This window comes from Anomaloglossus baeobatrachus, chromosome 2 (assembly GCF_048569485.1).
Source record: "Anomaloglossus baeobatrachus isolate aAnoBae1 chromosome 2, aAnoBae1.hap1, whole genome shotgun sequence".
Classification (NCBI taxonomy): Eukaryota; Metazoa; Chordata; class Amphibia; order Anura; family Aromobatidae; genus Anomaloglossus; species Anomaloglossus baeobatrachus.
The window spans coordinates 30,138,858-30,161,357 of NC_134354.1; the positions used below are offsets into that span (position 1 = coordinate 30,138,858).

Sequence of the window (22,500 nt, forward strand, 5' to 3'; positions counted from 1 at the left end):
GACATGCATTACTGATAAAGAAACAAATGTAAAATTTAGGACAATTAGTGCATACAAAAGTACAGTTTTGTTTGAGCCCAGCAGCCAGAGTCAAGGCGTATCTCTTTTGTAGGGTGCCTACCTAATAATGCCTCTATCTGGGCTGAACAACCTACCTTTTTTTGGTTGTGCAGGAACGTGCTACTAGGAAATTAAAAATCGCCTTAGGCTCATAGGAACAAGTGCTCAGTCAGAAGGCATGAGCCTGTCATCTAAAATAAGACAACCAACGGCAATTCCTAACAAAAAAGTGTGAACAGGTGCATACGAGATACGCCTTGATGCTGCAGCTGGGCCCACCTAAAACAGGTTTTCTTATGCTCCAAGTGTCTTAATTTTTAACAGTAATGCATGTACAAGTTCTATATTCAATGTTTGCATACCTGGCATCTCAGAGTGCAATTGTTTATTTGTTACGGTATAAAAGCAGAGGCAGGGAATGCAGCAGCCATGTTCTGTACCATCTGGATAGTGAGAGAATATCATAACTAACAGCTTAGCCACAGAACTTTACAGATAGTTTGTGACAGCACAGCTGGGAAGAAAATTGGTGTCAGGAACAAGGTGTTGATTACCATCTATTTACCCATAGCCATATACTTTGAGGTCACTTGTACATTACTACAGCTGAGTTTGCATTAATGAGTGTTAGAAACCGTCCAAGGAGACCTCAGAGCGCTATATTATGTCTTTTCAGTGCAATTGGAGACTATGGAGTATTTTAGATTCTCATCGTAAATTGAAAAATTTTGGTAAAATTTTGCAAATCTGAATTTCACAAATTCTTGCATATTTTGTTTGTCTCTGAAGGTCTAATTGTGACAAACCTGGTTTCCGATGTCGCGGGGCTGATTGGGTAAAGCAATCCTTGTGATCCCCGGGAGGTCAATGAGCGTCAGATCTGGGACGTTCGGAGAGATGATTTCCAGTGTTATCAGCTCATGGCTGATCCCCTTTCCTGAGCCGGCTACAATGTCTTGTGCTGGGAAGAAAAAGTAAGTACATAGTATTGTCCTCCATAAAGGTTCTCTAACTGTGTTCTTCTAAAATTAATTCCTAAAATCTCCGACCACCCGGCCCATATGTCTTCATTTACCTCTCCTGACTTCGGTCTCCACTGCGGAGGGGTTCGCGAATCGTTGTTTTGGAATTTCTGTAACTAATTGTTCCGCCCCATGGGGAGGAGGGGCAGATTTTTTCAGCTTCAGCTCTAGGGGGCATCGTGTGACAATACCTTGAGGAAAAAAAAAGAAGAAAATTTAACCCGTTATATGGATACGACAGGGTGCCATAGTTTTGTAAGTGGAGGTGCCTCCTCTAGTTTTATCATCTTTATGCTTTTATAGAGAAGTTCAGCCGGGTTCATATACAGCAAACAATGATAAACTTGCTGTATATGGAGAGAGGAGAGAGAGAGGAGAGAGAGGGAAGAGAGAGAGAGAGAGAGAGGGAGAGAGAGGGAGAGAGAGAGGGAAGAGAGAGGAGAGTGAGAGAGAGAGAGGGAGAGAGAGAGGGAGAGAGAGAGGGAGAGAGAGGGAGAGAGAGAGGGAGAGAGAGGGAGAGAGAGAGGGAGAGAGAGAGAGAGAGAGGGAGAGAGAGAGGGAGAGAGAGAGGGAGAGAGAGAAGAGAGAGAGAGGGAGAGAGAGAGGGAGAGAGAGAGGGGGGGGGAGAGAGAGGGAGAGAGAGAAGAGAGAGAGGGAGAGAGAGAGAAGAGAGAGGAGAGGAGAGAGAGGGAGAGAGAGGGAGAGAGAGGGGCGAGAGAGAGAGAGAGGGAGAGGAGGGAGAGGGAGGAGAGAGAGAGGGAGCGAGAGAGGGAGAGAGAGAGGAGAGAGAGGGAGGGAGAGAGAGAAGAGGAGATGAGAGAGGGAGAGGAGAGAGGGAGAGAGAGAGAGAGGGAGAGAGAGAGGGAGGAGAGAGAAGAGAGAGAGAGGGAGAGGAGAGAGAGAGAGAGAGAGAGGGAGAGAGAGAGAGAAAGAGGGAGGGAGAGAGAGAGAGAGGTGAGAGAGAGGGAGAGAGAGAGGGAGAGAGAGAGAGAGAGAGGGAGAGAGAGAGAGAGGAGAGAGAGGGAGAAGGAGGGAGAGAGAGAGGGAGGGAGAGAGGGAGGGAGAGAGAGAGAGGGAGATGGAGAGGAGAGAGAGAGAGTAGGAGAGAGAGGGAGAGAGAGAGAGCGAGGAGAGAGAGGGAGAGAGAGAGGGAGTGAGCGGATGAGATGGAGGGAGAGAGAGAGAGAGAGAGATCATATCCAAAACCGGATCGTGCAGCTGAATCCCGAGTCCAGGTAGGACCCGGATCGGACCCTAAAACCAGCGGATACGGACTTTTACAGCCAAATTTTTAACTTTCAAAGCTGCTCAGTGCTGCAACTAGGTGGTGCTCGTCAGTCCAAGTAGTGATGGGTGGACACTGGACTGTAATAAGTTCAAAAGTACCTGAGCACAATCCAAGGTCCAGAGTTCTCAGGTAACTTCAGGTACGATCCGGGTCCAGCACTTGCGGTTTTTTTTTAAAAAAGAAAATATAGAAAAAAAGGGGAAAGCAGGGGCTGTACAATGCTTTCAAGCCACTCATACTACTTCCGAGGGCGCTCATTATCCTTTATGCATATTCACTGCTTCCCCCGCCCACCCGCAGTCCCCGCATCTCTGATTGGTTTTGCAGTCAGACATGCCCCACCCTATGTGACAGGGTGTTTGACTGCCCTCAATCAGAGACGCTGTGTGTCTGTCTATATTGGTGAAAAAGTGGAATTAAAAAAAATTGATGTAGGGTCCCCCCATATTATGATACCCAGAACAGATAAAGCATACGGCTGCATCCTGCATCCTGCATCCCCCAGCCGTGCGCTAATCTTGGCTGTGTATCAAAATAAGAGGAACCGCATGCAGCTTTTTTAAAAAAGAGAATTTTGTTTACTTACCGTAAATTCTTTTTCTTATAGTTCCGACATGGAGACCCAGACCATGGGTGTATAGCTTCTGCATCCGGAGGACACACAAAGTACTACACTAAAAAGTGTAGCTCCTCCCTCCGAGCATATACACCCCCTGGATGACCACATCTAGCCAGTTTAGTGCAAAAGCTGAAGGAGGACATCCACCATAAGTAGAGATAGAGTAAAACCCGGAATAACCGGAACCTCTGTCTACAACAACAGCCGTGAAACACACGGAACAAGAACTGCCAACAGTCAACAGGGAGGGTGCTGGGTCTCCATGTCGGAACTATAAGAAAAGAATTTACGGTAAGTAAACAAAATTCTCTTTTTCTTCATCGTCCTTATGGGAGACCCAGACCATGGGACGTCTCAAAGCAGTCCATGGGTGGGAAATAAACGGAAACTGAGAAGTAGCAAAACCTAACTTCACAAATGGGCGACCAGCCGCCTGAAGGATGCGTTCTGCCCAAGCTCGCATCTGCCGAAGCATGAGCATGCACTTGGTAGTGCTTCGAAAAGGTGTGCAGACTAGACCAAGTGGCAGCCTGACAGACCTGCTGAGCCGTAGCCTGGTGCCTGAAAACCCAAGAGGCACCGACAGCTCGGTCGAGTGCGCCTTAATCCCCGGCGGGGGTGGCACCTGAGAACATTGGTAGGCATCGGATATGGCCACCAGAAAGACCACTTTCTGTGAAAGACGAAACAAAGAAACCTCCCTAAGGAGGCTCAAAGGGGGTTTCTGTAAGGCCGTGAGGACCAGATTGAGGTCCCAGGGATCCAGAGGCCGCCGGTAAGGCGGAATGATGTGAGATGCGCCCCTGCATGAAGGTGCGCACCTGGGCCAGTCGGGCGATACGCCGCTGGAACAACACTGACAGAGCCGAGACTGTCCCTTGAGGGAATTGAGGGATAGTCCTAGCTGCAGACCGGACTGTAGAAAGGACAGATGGTCGACAAGGAAAACGGCCAAGGAGCATGGCCGGAAGAGCGACACCAGGACAGGAAAATTCTCCAAGTCCTGTGGTAAATCCTGTCCGAGGAAGACTTCCGAGCCTGAGTCATAGTGGAGATGACCTCGGAAGGAATGCCTGAAGCCGTCAGGATCCAGGACTCAAGAGCCACGCCGTCAATCTGAGAGCCGCAGAATTCTGGCGGAAAAAACGGACCTTGTGAGAGAAGGTCTGGGCGGTCCGGGAGATGCCACGGCACCTCTACGGACAGACGGAGCAGGTCTGGGTACCAAGCTCGCCTGGGCCAGTCTGGAACAATGATTATGACCCAACGGCCCTCCATTCTGATCTTGCGCAGGACTCTGGGCAAGAGAGCTAGAGGGGGAAACACGTAGGCCAGACGGAACTGGGACCAATCCTGAAACCAGCGCGTCCGCCGCCAAGGCCTGAGGATCGTGGGAGCGAGCAACGTAAACCGGGACCTTGTTGTTGTGCCGGGATGCATTAGATCCACTTCCGGAGTGCCCCACTTGCGGCAGATTGACCGGAACACTGCCGGATGCAGGGGCCACTCGCCGCTGTCCACGGTTTGACGGCTGAGATAATCTGCCTCCCAGTTTTCTATGCCTGGGATGTGGACTGCGGATATGGTGGACTTGGAGTCCTCCGTCCACTGAAGGATACGTTGAACTTCCAACATCTGCTAGGCGGCTGCGAGTCCCGCCCTGGTGATTGATGTAGGCAACTGCTGTCGCGTTGTCTGACTGGACTCGAATGTGCTTGCCCGCCAACAGGTGGTGAAAGGCTACGAGAGCTAGGAGCACAGCTCTGATTTCCAGCACATTGATCGAGAGGGGCTGATTTGGACGGAGTCCAAGTGCCCTGTGCTCGGTGGTGGAGAAGCACTGCTCCCCAGCCGGGCTCCCCAGCCGGATAGACTGGCATCCGTGGTGAGAGTCACCCAGGACGGGGCCAGAAAGGAGCGTCCCTGGGACAGAGAGAGGGGCCGAAGCCACCACTGAAGAGAGCTCCTGGTCTGTGGCGACAGAGCCACTAGCCTGTGCAAGGAAGAGGTCCGCTTGTCCCAACAGCGGAGAATGTCCAGCTGCAGGGGACGCAGATGGAACTGGGCAAAGGGAACCGCTTCCATTGACGCCACCATCTGACCCAGCACCTGCATGAGGTACCTGATGGAATGACGGCGGGGCCTCAGCAGAGAGCGTACCGCCAGATGAAGGGACTGCTGTTTGACTAAGGCAGCTTCACAAGTGCCGGCAGAGTCTCGAATTGCATCCCTAGGTACGTAAGTTCCTGGGTCGGGGTCAGAGTGGACTTGGGCAGATTGACAAGCCACCCGAATTGAACAAGCGTGGCGAGAGTGAGCGAGACACTCCGCTGACAGTCCTGCACTGGATGAAGCCTTGACTAGAAGGTCGTCCAGGTAAGAAATCACTGCCAACCCCTGGAGGTGCAGAACCGCAACCACTGCTGCCATGACCTTGGTGAATACCACGAGGGGCCGTGGCTAACCCGAAGGGGAGAGCCACGAATTGGAAATGTTCCTCTCCGATTGCAAAACGTAGCCAACGCTGGTGTGAAACTGCAATTGGCACATGCAGATAGGCATCTCTGATGTCGATGGATGCTAGAAAATCTCCTTGGTCATTGAGGCAATGACCGATCGCAGAGATTCCATGCGAAAGTGCCCGCACCTGAACATGCTTGTTGAGAAGCTTGAGATCCAGGATGGGCCGGAAGGAACCGTCCTTCTTGGGGACTAGGAAGAGGTTTGAGTAGAAACCTCTGAACCGTTCCCGGGCGGGAAACCGGTACAATTACTCCATTGGCCTGCAAGGAAGCCACGGCCTGAGAGAAGACGGCGGCTTTCTTTGGGTCAGGGAGGAGTGGACAGAAAAATCTGTTTGGCGGGCTGGGAAGAAAATTCTATCCTGTAGCCGTGGGAGATGATATTCCCGCACCCACTGATCGGAGATGTGTTGGAACCACACGTCGCCAAAGTGGGAGAGCCTGCCACCGACCAAGGACGTTGCTGGCGCAGCCAGATAGTCAAGAGGAGACTGCCTTAGTGGCAGCGGCTCCTCCGCTCTTCTGAGGACGCGGCTTCGTGCGCCAGCTGGGTTTTCGATCCTTGGCTGAGTTAGTGGGACGAGGCTGAGGGCTTAGAGGATGACCAGTTAGAGGAACGAAAGGAGCGAAACCTCGACTGGTTCCTGCCCTGGACAGGTTTCCTGGTTTTAGTTTGTGGCAAGGAAGTACTCTTCCCGCCAGTAGCTTCCTTAATAATTTCATCCAGTTGTTCACCGAACAGCCGGGACCCAGCAAAGGGGAGCCCAGCAAGGTACTTCTTAGAAGAAGCGTCTGCTTTCCACTCTCGAAGCCACAAGATCCTGCGGATCGCGAGGGAATTAGCGGAAGCCACCGCCGTGCGGTGAGAAGCCTCCAGAATGGCAGACATGGCATAGGATGAAAAAGCCAAAGCCTGGGAAGTTAAGGCAACCATTTCGGGCATAGAGTCCCTGGTGAGGGAATGCATCTCCTCCAGAGAAGAAGAGACGGCCTTAAGAGCCCACACCGCTGCAAAAGACGGGGAGAACGAGGCCCCTGCCGCCTCATATACAGATTTGGCCAGAAGGTCAACCTGGCGGTCAGTGGGATCCTTAAGTGAGGTGCCATCGGCCACAGATACAACTGTCCGGGCTGAGATTCTAGACACCGGAGGATCTACCTTTGGTGAATGAGCCCACTCCTTGACCACCTCTGGTGGAAAGGGAAAACGTTCATCAGAACTACGCTTTGGGAAGCGTTTGTCAGGACAGGCCCTGGGCTTGGTCACAGTGGCCTGAAAACTGGAGTGGTTAAAAAACATACTCCTTGCTCTCTTAGGTGAGGTAAACTGGTGTTTTTCTACCAGAGAGGCTTGCTCCTCTGATACTGGCGGATTGAGGTCCAGTACGGAATTAATGGACGCAATCAAGTCACTATCATCCGCATCCCCTTCAGATAAATCAATGGGGTACATAGAGGTAGCGTCCGAGCCCACAGTAAAGGCATCCTCCTCGCCCTGCAATTCAGCTCGTGAATCAGAGCCGTGGGACGAGGAAGGAGAAGAGTCCCTGCGTCTCCGTTTAGGAGGACGGGGTCCGGGAACAGATGAAAAATCCTCTGTGAGCTCTGCAGAGCGAGTCGGAGCAGCAGAGGCACCCTGAGAAGGGGGCTGATGCATGGTCAGCAGAGTCCGGGACAGCTGTCCCATGGAGTCGGCAAAGGACTGGGAGATAGCTTTAGAAAACGATGCTACCCAAGCCGGGGGTTCAGCCACCGGGGCCGGAGCAGCCGGAGGGACCCCTGGGGAGACTCCAGGCTGAGGCACCACCATGTTAGAGCAGGCATCACAATGTGGATATGTGCTCGGTTCAGGCAGTATGAGCTGACATGCAGTGCATATAGAGTAAAGCCTTGCAGCCTTGCTCCTAGTGAGAGACATGCTGCTGAGGTGGAGGTTCTGCAGTAAAGAACACACTCCTTCAGAATGACCCCCAGAGAGTGTATAATAAAGTCCACAACCAGAGGTTGTGGCTTACCAGACCGTTTTGTGTGCCCTCCGGATTCCACAGCTCGGACCCCCAGACAGATGCAGAGCTGCAGCAGCCAGCGCCGATCAGTGTGTGAACGCTGATAAAATGGCGCCGGAGTGAGGAGGGGGGGGCGGGGTTCAGTCCAAGAGCGGGAACCGGAGGGCCAAGGAGAAATACAGGGGAGGGAAACATCTCCTCAGAGAGGAGTGTCCTCCCCTGAGCTGAACGGCCGGTGGGCGGCGCCGCACTGTCCCTCTGCATGACTGACATGCAGAGGCAGTGAAAACGAAACTAGGCCACAGCCGAAGCCGGGGCCTAAATTTTCTCATGCGGCCGACGAGTAGGCACCCTCGGCGCGGTTCTCAGGAGAAAACCAGAGAACCGGCCGGAAATCACAGCACAGTGACATAACACACTCTCCCCACAATAAATGCACAAGGGACCCTTCAATAACGTCTCAATACTTAGCTTATGAGACGCAGGGCCAGGTCCCTGAGGGGTGAGCTCTCCGTCCGGCAGGGTCCTGAAAGGGCTGCGGATGGAGACCGGTCTCCTGCAAAGCAGAGAGAACCGTGATGGCTCCCACTTCAAGCCAGAGACCGAGGGATGGTGAAGGAGCGCAGCATGTAAGGCTCCAGCCTTGTAAATCAACCTTAACAGCACCGCCGACACAGTGGGGTGAGAAGGGACATGCCAGGAGTCCAGCTTGGACCCGCTTTTCTTCCAACTCTTTGAAATCAAAAATCAAAAATCAGATGAGAATGCATGAATGTGTGTGTGTGACCTCCTGAACACAAAGCATTGAACTGGCTAGATGTGGTCATCCAGGGGGTGTATATGCTCGGAGGGAGGAGCTACACTTTTTAGTGTAGTACTTTGTGTGTCCTCCGGAGGCAGAAGCTATATACCCATGGTCTGGGTCTCCCATAGGAACGATGAAGAAAAATATTTAAATAAATATTTTTTTAAAAAAAGGCATGCACCCCCCAATTTTGATACCCAGCCATGATAAAGCCATTCTTATGCAGCCTGCCGCCGCCCAGGATTATTGCATTCATTAGATGCAGCAATCCCAGTACTTTTCCCGGCTCTACCCGATTGCCCTGGTGCGGTGGCAATCAGATTAATAAGGGGTTAATAACAGCTCACAGCTGCCATTAAAATTTAGATAAGTAAAGGTACTTATTTTTACCTGACGAAGGTACACCGAAACGTGCAAAGGGATTTGGGACATGAGTTGACACAGCGGTTGCTCTGATATGACTACAGGTAATCGCCACTAGTACAATCCAATGACTCCTATCATGTAAATGGTGGCTTCCTCCTATTATATGGTCACCTGCATTAATAGCTTATCAAACGTCTATATATTTGCACCCATTATAGCTGCAATTTGGCTCACATAATGACTTAAATAAATCCTCTGGCCACACAGCTTTGTATTACTGCATTTCATTAGCCTTTTGCACTTTTTGCACTTTTGTGCAGTGTTTACATTGATTATGTATGCACACCAGTGACTATGGAAGGGGAATACATGGAATAGCAGAAACTGCTGTGTGAATACTGACATGAAAAATTCAATAGCTATTTGTAAGAATGAAATGTGAAAAATGGAACCTGCATTACTGCCATGAATATATGAATAAAGAGAAATTTAGCTACTGAATTGATCAATGCAATAGAGCCCCAACAATACGCCAAAGTATTTCTCTACGTTGGGGTCCCTAGCTTGTGTGGAATAACGTTTGGAACTCCATTCTATGTCTGAACTGGGTGCAAAAAACCTAAAAAACATCACTATGGGGAGATAAGGTATGCACACCAGTGACTATGGAAGGGGAATACATGGAATAGCAGAAACTGCTGTGTGAATACTGACATGAAAAATTCAATAGCTATTTTTTGCACCACGTTATTCCTTAATGTTAGTAGTTTTTCGTTTGTGAACCCTCCCCATACACACCTATTGCCAATCCACATCGTATATATAGCCTGGGTCTCAGCCTCCCATACACGGTAAGTTTTTTAACTGCATGAGAGGACACACACAAGCTAGGGACCCCAACGTAGAGAAATACTTTGGCGTATTGTTGGGGCTCTATTGCATTGATCAATTCAGTAGCTAAATTTCTCTTGATTCATATGTTCATGGCAGTAATGCAGGTTCCATTTTTCACATTTCATTCTTACAAATAGCTATTGAATTTTTCATGTCAGCATACCTCCCAACTTTTAAAGAAGGAAAAGAGGGACAAAGTTTGCGTAGCGCGTAGCGCGCCGCGGCAAATTTTTAGGCCACGCCCCCTAACCACACCCATTTCACAGTCACGCCCATATCCACTCCCCATCCACACCCATTCAGCACAAACACGCAGGGAGCCGGCGGGCCTCCAGCACGGACACGCAGGCAGCCGGCGGGCCTCCAGCACGGACACGCAGGCAGCCGGCGGGCCTCCAGCACGGACACGCAGGCAGCCGGCGGGCCTCCAGCACGGACACGCAGGCAGCCGGCGGGCCTCCAGCACGGACACGCAGGCAGCCGGCGGGCCTCCAGCACGGACACGCAGGCAGCCACAGTGAGGCGGCCGGTCGCCCGCACAGTGAGGCGGCCGGTCGCCTTCACAGACAGGCGGCCGGCCGCCTTCACAGACAGGCGGCGGGCCGCCCGCACAGAGAGGCGGCCAGCCGCCCGCACAGAGAGGCGGCCGGCTGCCCGCACAATGAGGCGGCGGGCCGCCCGCACAGACAGGCGGCAGGGGGGCGCCCGCACAGACAGGCGGCAGGGGGGCGCCCGCACAGACAGGCGGCAGGGGGGCGCCCGCACAGACAGGCGGCAGGGGGGGCGCCCGCACAGACAGGCGGCAGGGGGGCGCCCGCACAGACAGGCGGCAGGGGGGCGCCCGCACAGACAGGCGGCGGGGGGCGCCCGCACAGACAGGTGGCGGGCCGACCGCACAGACAGGCTCCGGCCGGGGGTGAGGGGGGAGGGAGGGAAATCAGCGCTGGGGAGATTAGTTTACTGTACCAGCAGCAGCACAGGCAGCGCTCCTCTCTATGCCACGTCTACTAGGATGGTAGGAGGGAAAAGCAGGGAGGCGGAGAGAGAGTGGGTGGGCGGAGCCCGGGAGCCGGCCGTCCCGCCCGTGGCAACGGGACAAACAACGTAAAGCGTGAAAGTCCCGCTGTATCCGGGACGGTTGGGAGGTATGCAGCATGTTAGAATGTGTACATAAGATCCCGCTGGTGGTGGCCGCAGCTTATAGGCCCCAAATCTGGTGACAGGTTCCCTTTAAAGTGAACCTGTCAGGTGCAATATGCACTCAGAGCCAGGAGCAGTTCTGGGTGTATATTGCTAATCCCTGCCTAACCGTCCCTGTATACACTAGCATAGATAAAGAGATCATTAGAAAAAATATTTTTAAAGATCTTATATCTTATGCTAATGAGCACGGGGACTAGTCACAAGGGCGTTACTTCACTTGGCTAGTCGGCTCGCATAGCATGTTAGCATGTTATTACGCCCCTGTGTGAGTACTAATACGCTATGTGAGCCGACTAGCCAAGTAACGCCCTTGGGACTAGTCCCCGCGCTAATTAGCATAAGATATAAGCTCTTTAAAAATACTTTTTCTATAGATGCCTTTATCTATGCTAGTGTATACAGGGACAGTTAGGGAGGGATTAGCAATATACACCCAGAACTGCTCCTGGCTCTGAGTGCAGATTGCACCTGATAGGTTCCCTTTAAAGGGAAACTGTCACCAGAAATTTAGCAAAAAAAATAAAAGATTCCCCTCTGCAGCTCCTGGGCTGCATTCTGGAAAGGTTCCTGTTGCTATTGTGCCCACTTTGAGACCTAAAAAAATACTTTATGAAGTCTTACCTTTTTGTATGCAAATCTGTTTTTATGGTCACGGGGGCGGGCTGCCTGGCGTCCGTTATTCCCCCTCCTGCCGCTGTACGCCGTCCCCCATTGCTCATTTCCATACATGAGGACGCCTTCCTCATGTAACTGTCCTCCTGAAGTTTTGTGCATGCCCAGTGCCACTCTCGCGGGACTGAGCACTGTGCAAAGTGTGAACGCTTTTGAGGTGATTGCGCAGGCGCGAGATTATGGGCGGCGCTGTGATTGTCATCAGCAGCGTCATCCAAGTACCTGCCCATAATCTTGTGCCCGCGCTTCTCACTCTGCCTCCACCGTTATGCGCAAGCACTGGCCATATGAACCACGTTACCTATTACCATGGGCGCGAGATTATGGGCGGCGCTGTGATTGTCATCAGCAGCGTCATCCAAGTACCTGCCCATAATCTCGTGCCCGCGCTTCTCACTCTGCCTCCACCGTTATGCGCAAGCACTGGCCATATGAACCACGTTACCTATTACCATGGGCGCGAGATTATGGGCGGCGCTGTGATTGTCATCAGCAGCGTCATCCAAGTACCTGCCCATAATCTTGTGCCCGCGCTTCTCACTCTGCCTCCACCGTTATGCGCAAGCACTGGCCATATGAACCATGTTACCTATTACCATGGGCGCGAGATTATGGGCGGCGCTGTGATTGTCATCAGCAGCGTCATCCAAGTACCTGCCCATAATCTCGTGCCCGCGCTTCTCACTCTGCCTCCACCGTTATGCGCAAGCACTGGCCATATGAACCACGTTACCTATTACCATGGGCGCGAGATTATGGGCGGCGCTGTGATTGTCATCAGCAAAGTCATCCAAGTACCCGCCCATAATCTCGTGCAAGCAGTAATAGGTAACATGGTTCATATGGCCAGCACTTGCGCATAACGGTGGAGTCAGAGGGAAAAGTGCGGGCACGAGATTATGGGCGGGTACTTGGTTAACGCTGTTGATGACAATCACAGCGCCGCCCATAATCTCGTGCCTGCGCAATCACCTGAAAAAGCGTTCACATGCGCAAATCTTCGGGAGGACAGTTACATGAGGAAGGCGTCCTTGTGTATGTAAATGAGCAATGGGGGACTGCGTAAAGCGGCAGGAGGGGGAATAACGGACGCCAGACAGCCCGCCCCCGTGACCATAAAAACACATTTGCATACAAAAAGGTAAGACTTCATAAAGTATTTTTGTAGGTCTCAAAGGGGGCACAATAGCAACAGGAACCTTTCTAGAAGCAGCCCAGGAGCTGCAGAGGGGAATCTATTACTTTCATTGTGAAATTTCTGCTGACAGGTTCCCTTTAACTGGTAGGGGAGCCAGGATAAAGCAGAGCTGAAGCTGTTGGGAAGCTAGGACCCAGCAGCTCTGCTCCACAGGCAGGAGACCACTGATCGGTAAGCTAATAGAAGCCTGCAGATGTCACTCTGCATAGGTTATTACTGGCCAGTGCTATCTGCAGGAGAGAGAAGTGCTGATTGCACGGTCTCCTCAGCGTCCTGACTCCCCGTGTATCTGCAGCAGTGAGAAGCCGCACACGGGGAATCAGAGAACAGCTGCAGAGAAACGCAGGCTCCAGGACTGGGGGGGTCGGCTCTGGGGGAGGGGGGATCGCTCTGCTGCAGGGGGGTCGCTCTGCTGCAGGGGGTGATTCATACCTCAGCAGCAGTCACAGGAGTAGGTGCGCGGTCGGCTCTGTAATGAATAGAAGGGAGAAACAGCGAGGCGGGGCTACAGTGGGTGGGTGGAGCCCGGGATAAACAGCCTCACGGGCGGGAGCCGGGATCAAAGGCTCAGAAGAGGGACTGTCCCGCTGTATCCGGGACGGTTGGGAGGTATGTGTCAGTATTCACACAGCAGTTTCTGCTATTCCATGTATTCCCCTTCCATAGTCACTGGTGTGCATACCTTATCTCCCCATAGTGATGTTTTTTAGGTTTTTTGCACCCAGTTCAGACATAGAATGGAGTTCCAAACGTTATTCCTTAATGTTTACATTGATTATGGCTGCCACCTGGCTCATATAGTATTTTATATAAATCCTTGGCTATACATGTTTGCATGTTTGCACTTTAGTAGCTTTTTTGCATATTTTGCACTCTGGGTGCATTTTTTCACCTATCATAGCTGCTACTTGGCCCATATAGTGATTTATATATTTTCTTGCTATACAATCCTGCATTATTGGACTTTAGTAGCTTTTTGTGCATTTTTACATCTATTGTTGCTGCTATTTGGCCCATGTGGTGATTTATATACATCCTTATGCTATACACTTCTGCATTATTGCACTTTTATAGCATTTTGTACATTCAGTACATTGTGTGCAATTAATATCTATTGAGCTGCCACTTGGCCCATATAGTAATATATATATATATACACATTCTATAGCTATATATCTTGGTGAGGTGTGCCGCCCCTGCAGAGGTCGAACTGCTCGGATCCGGGGGTTGCTGTTGTCGCTCGAGGGTCTCCGGACCCGGGGGCTCGCAGCCACTTCAAATGAAAAGGGGGTTATTTACAGTGGATAATAGTTTGTGACGCCACCCGTGGTTCGCGGTAAGGGGAGTACCGCCGCTGCCGGTGGGAGTACCCGGGGGAGATGGAGTGGGGGAGCCAGATGACGTTCCCTCCACCGGTAGGGAAGGCCCCAGGAGTCTGGATGATGGAGGTGGTGGGGAGCGTGGTGCAGATTGGAAGCAGGGGAGGACAGCGTACTCACTCAGGCAGTGTTGGCAGTGCTGCGACCGCAAAGCAGACTGACACAAAGGTTAAACCAAGTCTCTGGGTGCCGCTGGCACTTCAGGGGAGCTCGTCCGGGAGTCCGCTCCCTTTGGTATTGCTGATGGTCTGTACCTTGCCTCCATGCACTGTATTTTAGTGTCCGTTGTGACCCCTCTGCTTGAAGCTGTTGGTGTCCCGCTCCCTATAGTGATATAGAGGAGCTGTGCTCTTGATGGCTGACACTTGGGATTTCAGTGGGCCGCATAAGCTGGAAAGCCCTATCCCCCTCGTTGTGTTGATGCCTTCGATCTCTGAGCTCTTGGGGAAAGTCGATAAAGAAACTATCCTCCACAGGTGAATTATCAGGTTGCGTGAAGCTACGGTCCGGTTCGGTTACTAGGTACTCTGGTGCCCGCCGTTCCCCAAAACTAAGTCTGGCACCTTTCTCCAATACCCTGCGACCGTGTCTCCAACTCCTCCGGTCCCGGACCACCGTCTGCGACCTAGCCAAAAGTCCCCAGGGAGCTCCAACTCCCCCAGCTCCTCACTCTTTGGGAGCTACTTCTACACTGACTAAGCTTTGCTCTCCACTTCCTCTCTCTGACTTCCTCCCTCCCACCAGTCTGCCTGACCCCTAAGCGAGTGGCCCTTTTCCAGCTAGACCACCCACTGGTGTGTCTGACAGGGTGTGGTGTGAGTTGTAACTAGGATTTGCATGCTGATGGAGAAATACCAAAAGTTAGGATCCCAGAATCATGAAGGTTGAGTCCTGCACCAAAAGATAGAGGGGGTGCAATACCCTGTGACACCCTGACTAGTTCAAGGGCGTCACAATTGCATTCTAATAGCCTTTGCACATTTTGTACCCTGGGTGCATTGTTTACAGTCCGTAAATTATTTTTCTATTGCTGGTTGACGTTTTATGTTACAAGTATGTAGATACAGTATACAATTGCTGTGCTGGACCCATTTCCCATTGTGTTGTCATTTTTTTAATTGCTTTTTATCTTTTGATTTAATAAAGATTACAATGTATTTAATTATCTGTGACGGTAAATAACCTGAGTGATGTCACTGCTCATCGCTGAGGCTAAGTCATTCTCTGCCTGAAGCTCGCAGTGGGATGTTTTGTGCCCACGCGCTGTCACTTCAGATGTAGCAAAGTTGGAATCGTCATGGGACCTCGTCTGGATTACATCGGACCTGGGTGTTTTGGGGGTTAATAAAGGGGTCAAAGAGGGTGGAATTTTTTTGTATTTTATTTCAAAAAAAGGTTTTTTTTGAAGCTTGTGTTTGTAACGCCCATACCGCTGTCCCCGTGCTGTACTGCCCCCCTCCTGGCCGAGAATGTTGGTTCTCTCACCTTCGTCCTCGGATTATGCTGCTGTCTCCCGGGGCAAGCACACATCTCACAGGCCTCCTGGGAATGCCAGTAGGGTTTGCACGCTGCCACACTCCTTTTCTTAAAGGTCAGGCATGCCTTGACCCGGAAGTGCCTCTCAGGTCAGCTGAGAGGTTTCAGTTATTTAAGGCACCTTCCCCTTAATGTAGGTGCCTGGGTAACGTGTTAGTTACGTTGCTAGTTCTCAAGTCCTTAGTGCTGCTGTGAGTATGCTACATTTTGCTGCTGACTCATGTTTATGTTTCAGTTCTATCCTAATCTGCTACTGCTACAATCATCCACTCTGGCCGCCTACCACAATACCCCCTGCTGCAAGTATCCACACCTGTCGCTACTGCCATATCCATACATCCATCCATCCATCCATCCATACCGGATGGATCCACAACTCTGCCTGCTGCCTTTTCTATCAGGGACTGTACTATATCCATGGTACCAGCTGCTGGGGTACCGCAGATCTCCTGGGGCTCTTTACCAGCGTGTGTACCTGCTGCCCCCTCTGGTGGCAGTGGTGAATGTTTGGGGGCCAGTCCAGTTCGCTCCTCCAGGCAAGTGAACCGTATTTTTGGTCAGTGGACCCACTAATGCCGTGCTCGTCCCAGGGGCATAACAGTGTTTATTTCTTTTCACTTACAGATTAAGAATGGGGGTGGGTCTCAAAGATGCCTCCCATTATTAATCTAGAGCTTAGTTGCAGCTGTGAGCTATTATTAACTCCTTATTATCCCAACTGCCACTGCACCAGGCCAATTGGGGTTTAAATTACGGGATTGTCACATCTAATGGATGCGACAATCCTGTGTGGCTGCAGCCTGCCATGTTTAGGCTGGGGGGGGCCCAATAAGCAAGTTTGAGAATACCAGCTCCCAGCTGTCGGATTTTATCATGATTAGGTATCAAAATTGGGGGGACTGCATGCCGGTTTTTAAAATTATTTATTTAAATAATGTTAAAAAAAGCCGCATGTGGTTCCTCTTATTTTGATACACAGCCAAAATAAGTGCACGACTTTCTAGTGAAAGTGAAACTGGTGTTACCCTTTCAGTAGATTACCACCTGGAACCTGGGGATAATTGCTCCTATACCCTAGACCACCAGGGAAGCTATTCTACCAAAAATAAGAAGAGAATTTGTTGTTACCCAACCCCCTACCCACTTATAAGCTAGAAATAATTCTACCTATACCCTAAACCACCAGGGTCATTGATGTTACACCTCCACTAACCTAAACCACCAGAAAACTGGCGTTCATTCTTCCTATAACCTAGACCAACAAAGAAGTTGCTATTACCACGTCAATACTCCACACCAGTAGGGAAATTGTTATTACTCATCCAATACTATGGACCATCAGGAATTTGGTATTAATCCCACCTGTATCCTTGACCACCAGGGAAGCTGGTGTTATCTCTTCACTACCATAAACCACCAGGAAGCTGTAGTTACCCCTCCATTATCCTCCACCACTATCACCTCCATGAAGGGTACGTTCATAGCTTTGACTGTGCTTCAGTGTAATTTATTTTACTTAGGGAGTTATTGGCTTAAAAACAACGAGCAACACTGCCCACGTCCATGAAAGCTGGACAATAACTATTTCCCTACCCTAAACAATCAGGGAAGCTAGAAATAACCTTTGTAATGATCTTGATGGAAGCTGTCATTAACATTTTCATTACTCTAGACCACCAGGGAACATACAGAAAGCTGAAAAGTCTAGGACAGATAGAAGCTCTCTCACCTGTGCCTCTGGGAAGCGTGACTCCAGACAAAGCCTCCAGGACGGAGCTCTTACCAGAACTCTGATCACCGATGACGGCGATCGCAGGTAACGCCAGATCCTTCTCCACCCCGAAAGACCGAAGTGAGTCAATGAGGTCGATACACGGGCGGATCTTCTCCTGAAATTGCTTGTCCATAAGTGTCACTGTCTCCGGCTATAAAAAGAAATAGATTTCCCAGTCTGCATAGATAGATAGATAGATAGATAGAGGGATAGATAGAGGGATAGACAGATAGATAGAGGGATAGATAGATAGAGGGATAGATAGATAGATAGATAGATAGATAGATAGAGGGATAGATAGAGGGATAGATAGAGGGATAGATAGAGGGATAGATAGATAGATAGATAGAGGGATGATAGAGGGATAGATGATAGATAGATAGATGTCACGCTCCCCGGGTCCTCACCCCCGCTCCCCGGCTCACCTGCCACGCTCCCCGCTCTCCAGCCTCCGGTGCCCGTCCTTCCCAGGCCCCCTGGTGCCCGATTCCGGCGCCCGACGGCTTCCCAGGACCTGGCCGGCTCCCCTGCGTCCTCCTCTCAGCCTCCTTCCCTGGCTTCTGGCACCCGGGCGGCGCGCATGCGCATTAGGGCGCGCGCGCGGTCACTGACCCTTTCTTAAAGGGCCAGCGTCCATTAACAGGAAATGAGGTTGAACAGGTACAGGGTATAAAGGGGGTTATTGTCCAAGGGGGCGGGGCCTGATCTTCGTGTTTTCCAAGCTAGGAGTCAGGTCTCCTTGTATCTTCTTGCCATACTCACGTATCTCTCTTCTAGAGCTGATCCTGCCTCGCCATCCGGTCCTGCTGAATCCGGAACCCCGCACGCTGTCCGTCTGCCATCTGACAGTCCGTACCATCTCGGATCCCTGCGGTGACCCGTCATCTTGCTCCAAAAGGTTCCGGACCCCGCCTGACATCATCTCGGCTTCCGAACCTGAGCTACGTCACCCGGACTATCATCCGTGACTCCGTGGTCCCAGGGACTTCTTCGTTACGCTCTCTTGCACGGACTGTTCTACTGCCCATACTGCTTCAGCTACCGGACTCCTTACCACCATCTTAGAGTTCGGCCCAGTGGATCCACCTCCTGGGTCTGCCCGACCGCCTGGCCCTGACAGTAAGATCAGGCCATGGATCCCGCTGCAGCACTAGCGGCCTTGCAAGAGGAACTCCAACGCCAGCGTGAAGTCCAGACCCGCATGCTGAACTTTATGACTTCCGTGGACACCCGCCTGACCACGCTACAAGCGGCAGTCACGTCTTCAACATCCCAAGCCGCCACTAGTCAAGCCACGTCCCCCGCTCCCGTGGCTGTCTCTTCGGATGCTTCCAGACTGCGTTTGGCCTCACCACCCCGGTACGCCGGAGATCCCAAGACCTGCAGGGGGTTTATAAACCAATGCTCCCTCCATTTCACGCAGCTGCCACATCTGTTTGCCTCCGACCAAGCCAAGGTCGCCTTCATCATGTCTCACCTGGAGGGCGAGGCACTGGCGTGGATGAACCCGTTGTGGGAGAAGGAGGATCCTATGACCAAGGTTCTTCAAGAGTTCCTGCAGGCCTTTCGCAGCACCTTTGACGAGCCGGGACGCGCCTCTGCGTCTGCTTCATCCCTTCTCCGATTAAGTCAAGGAACACTGACGGTGGGCCAATACGCCATCCGTTTCCGCACTTTGGCTTCAGAACTCGGGTGGAATAATGAGGCCCTAACAGCCGCCTTCTGGGAAGGACTCTCGAGTCGCATCAAAGATGAGTTGGCGGGTCGTGACGTGCCCTCCACCCTAGATGCCCTGATTGCCCTAGCAACTCGAGTGGACATTCGTTTTCAGGAGCGCTCCAAAGAGCTGTCTCGTGAGAGACGTCCGGTACGGCATTCCTCTCCTCCACAGAAGCCCTCCGTACCTCAGTCATCAACAGCTGGGATTCCCGTCCACGAGCCCATGCAGATCGACCGAGTACGACAGTCTGAACAACGTCGAGCAGAGCGGCTCGCCAAGGGTCTCTGCTTTTACTGCGGAGAGGGAACACACCTCCTACGCTCCTGTCCAGAAAGGCCGGGAAACTCCAAAGCCTAGGGTTGGTAGGAGAGGCCACCCTAGGTGCTGGGACTCTCTCAGACCCGGTTATGTGGACTGTGCAAGTGTCAACGGGAGAGACGCGGTTTACGGCTGAGGCATACCTCGACTCTGGAGCAGCAGGCAATTTCGTCCAGCAGGCCACTGTGGACAAGTACCAGCTGCCTGTTACTCTACTCGAGAAGCCCCTAGTGATTGCCTCGGTGGATGGGAGACCCCTATCTGATACCATCTCCTGGGTCACCAGACCGGTCGAACTGCGTATCGGTGCCCTGCACACCGAGAACATCGCTCTCTACGTCCTTCCACACATGTCCCATCAAATCCTGCTGGGACTTCCCTGGTTGCGGACACACGAACCATCAGTCAGCTGGGGTACTGGCGAAATCACCCGATGGGGTCCTGCTTGTCATGAGAAGTGTCTGAAGTCCATACAACCTATCCGACGACCTCCGGTTCCAGAGAACCTACCGGAACTGCCCTCGGCCTATTGGTCCTTCGCAGACGTCTTTGACAAGAAGGAGTCTGAGGTACTTCCGCCACACCGTCCCTACGATTGTGCCATCGACCTGCTCCCAGGAACAACACCACCTCGAGGACGGATATATCCGTTGTCTCCAGCCGAAACCAGGGCCATGTCTACCTACATCACAGAGAGCCTGGCAAAGGGATTCATCCGGAGATCCTCCTCTCCTGCGGGAGCCGGCTTCTTCTTCGTTAAGAAGAAAGAGGGTGACCTACGCCCATGCATCGACTACCGGGGTCTGAATCAGATCACCGTCAAAAACAAGTACCCTCTGCCGCTCATCCCCGAATTGTTCGACCGGCTCAGAGGAGCCCGTGTGTTCACCAAGCTGGATCTGCGGGGTGCCTACAACCTAGTTCGTATCCGCTCTGGGGACGAATGGAAGACCGCGTTTAATACTCGCGATGGGCACTATGAATACTGCGTGATGCCCTTCGGCTTGTGTAACGCACCAGCAGTCTTCCAAGAATTGGTGAACGACATATTCCGGGACCTCCTCTACATCTGTGTAGTAGTTTATCTGGATGACATCCTTATCTTCTCTCCGGACCTCCAGACCCACAGAGAGAACGTACAGCTGGTTCTACAAAGACTGAGAGAGAATCGTCTCTACGCCAAATATGAGAAGTGTGTCTTTGAGCAGTCTTCTCTTCCTTTCCTGGGATACATCATCTCGGGTACTGGACTGCAAATGGATCCAAAGAAGGTCTCCTCCATACTCAACTGGTCTCCCCCTTCTGGACTGAAGGCAATCCAACGGTTCCTGGGATTCGCCAACTACTACCGCCAGTTTATCCCTCACTTCTCTGCCCTGACTGCTCCTCTCTCCGCTTTGACCAAAAAGGAGGCTAATCCAAAGGACTGGTCACCTGCGGCCGACGCCGCGTTTTGCTCACTGAAGCGAGCATTTGCCTCCGCTCCTGTACTCCACCGTCCGGAGTTAAACCGCCAGTTCACCTTGGAGGTGGATGCCTCCTCCTCGGGAGCCGGAGCAGTGCTCATGCAGAAGTCCTCCTCCGGCAAGATGGTGACTTGCGGTTTTTTCTCCAAGAGCTTCTCAGCACCTGAACGTAATTACACCATCGGTGACCGAGAACTATTGGCGGTCAAACTGGCTCTGGAGGAGTGGCGCTACCTCCTGGAAGGAGCAGTGTACCCCGTGATTATCTACACGGACCACAAGAACCTGGAATACTTGCGGTCCGCTCAGCGACTGAACCCACGGCAAGCCAGGTGGTCCTTATTCTTTGCCAGGTTTGACTTCCAGCTCCATTTCCGACCCGCGGACAAGAATGTACGCGCTGATGCCTTGTCTAGGTCTTTCATGCCCATGGAGCAGGAGGAAGAGACTACCCAACCTATCATCTCTCCTAGCAAGATTATTCCGGTGGCCCCTGTCACCCTGGCCCAGATACCGCCCGGGAAGACCTATGTCTCTGAGACAGACAGGCAAAAAGTGTTACACTGGGGTCATGCCTCAAAAACAGCCGGTCATGCAGGCCAGAAGAGAACATGGGGTGCGATTGTACGCCATTACTGGTGGCCATCCCTTCGCACGGACGTCGCTGCTTTTGTCTCTGCCTGCTCCTCTTGTGCCAGGAACAAGACGCCCAAACACCTGCCCTATGGCCGTCTTCTGCCTCTGCCGATACCCTCAGTTCCGTGGCAACACATAGCGATGGATTTTATTACGGACTTGCCATTATCCTCCGGACACACAGTCATATGGGTCGTGGTGGACCGGTTCTCCAAAATGGCTCACTTCGTCCCTATGGCTGGACTGCCCTCTGCTCAGGAACTCGCGGAAGCCTATATACATCACATCTTCCGCTTGCATGGCTTTCCATCCCACATCGTGTCCGACAGAGGAACTCAGTTCACCTCCCGCTTCTGGAGGGCGCTCTGCAAACATCTGGGAGTGACTCTGGACTTTTCTTCTGCTTACCATCCTCAGTCTAATGGCCAAGTGGAGAGGGTCAATCAAATCTTGACCTCCTTCTTACGTCACTATGTCAACGCCCATCACGACGACTGGTCCACGCTTCTGCCTTGGGCTGAATTCTCACATAACCACCACATCAGTGAGTCATCCTCCAAATCTCCCTTCCATGCCGTTTACGGACTTCAGCCCTCCGTCCCATTGCCTATATCCCCTTCTTCGGATGTCCCTGCGGCTGATACTGTAGCCCGTGACTTCGCTACCATTTGGGACTCTGTCAAGGCGTCCCTTGGACGCGCTTCCCAGCGGATGAAGAAACACGCTGACAAGAGGCGTCTGGACCCTCCGTGTTTCTCTCCTGGTGACCTGGTCTGGCTTGCTTCCCAGTACATCCGGTTGAAGATTCCATCCTACAAGCTGGGTCCTCGCTACATCGGGCCGTTTAAGGTCCTCCGCAAGATCAATGAGGTCTCCTACAAGCTACAGCTCCCGGCCACGATGAGGATACCCAACTCGTTCCACGTCTCCCTGCTCAAACCGGTTGTCCTTGGTCCCTTCTCCGCTACTGCCAGTCCGGCTCCTCCACCTATTGCCGATGACGACATCTATGCGGT

The 22,500-nt window shown here is 52.0% G+C and overlaps 1 protein-coding gene across 1 annotated transcript in view; it reads right to left on the minus strand.

The window, feature by feature from the left end:
- The window catches only part of LOC142290892 (interferon-induced GTP-binding protein Mx-like), a 78,775-nt gene that overhangs the window by 37,871 nt on the left and 18,404 nt on the right, over positions 1 to 22,500 (minus strand). The window contains 5 exon segments of the mRNA XM_075334958.1: positions 867 to 1,021; positions 1,136 to 1,169; positions 1,171 to 1,226; positions 1,229 to 1,273; positions 17,300 to 17,495. Coding sequence (XP_075191073.1) covers positions 867 to 1,021; positions 1,136 to 1,169; positions 1,171 to 1,226; positions 1,229 to 1,273; positions 17,300 to 17,495 — 486 coding nt within the window.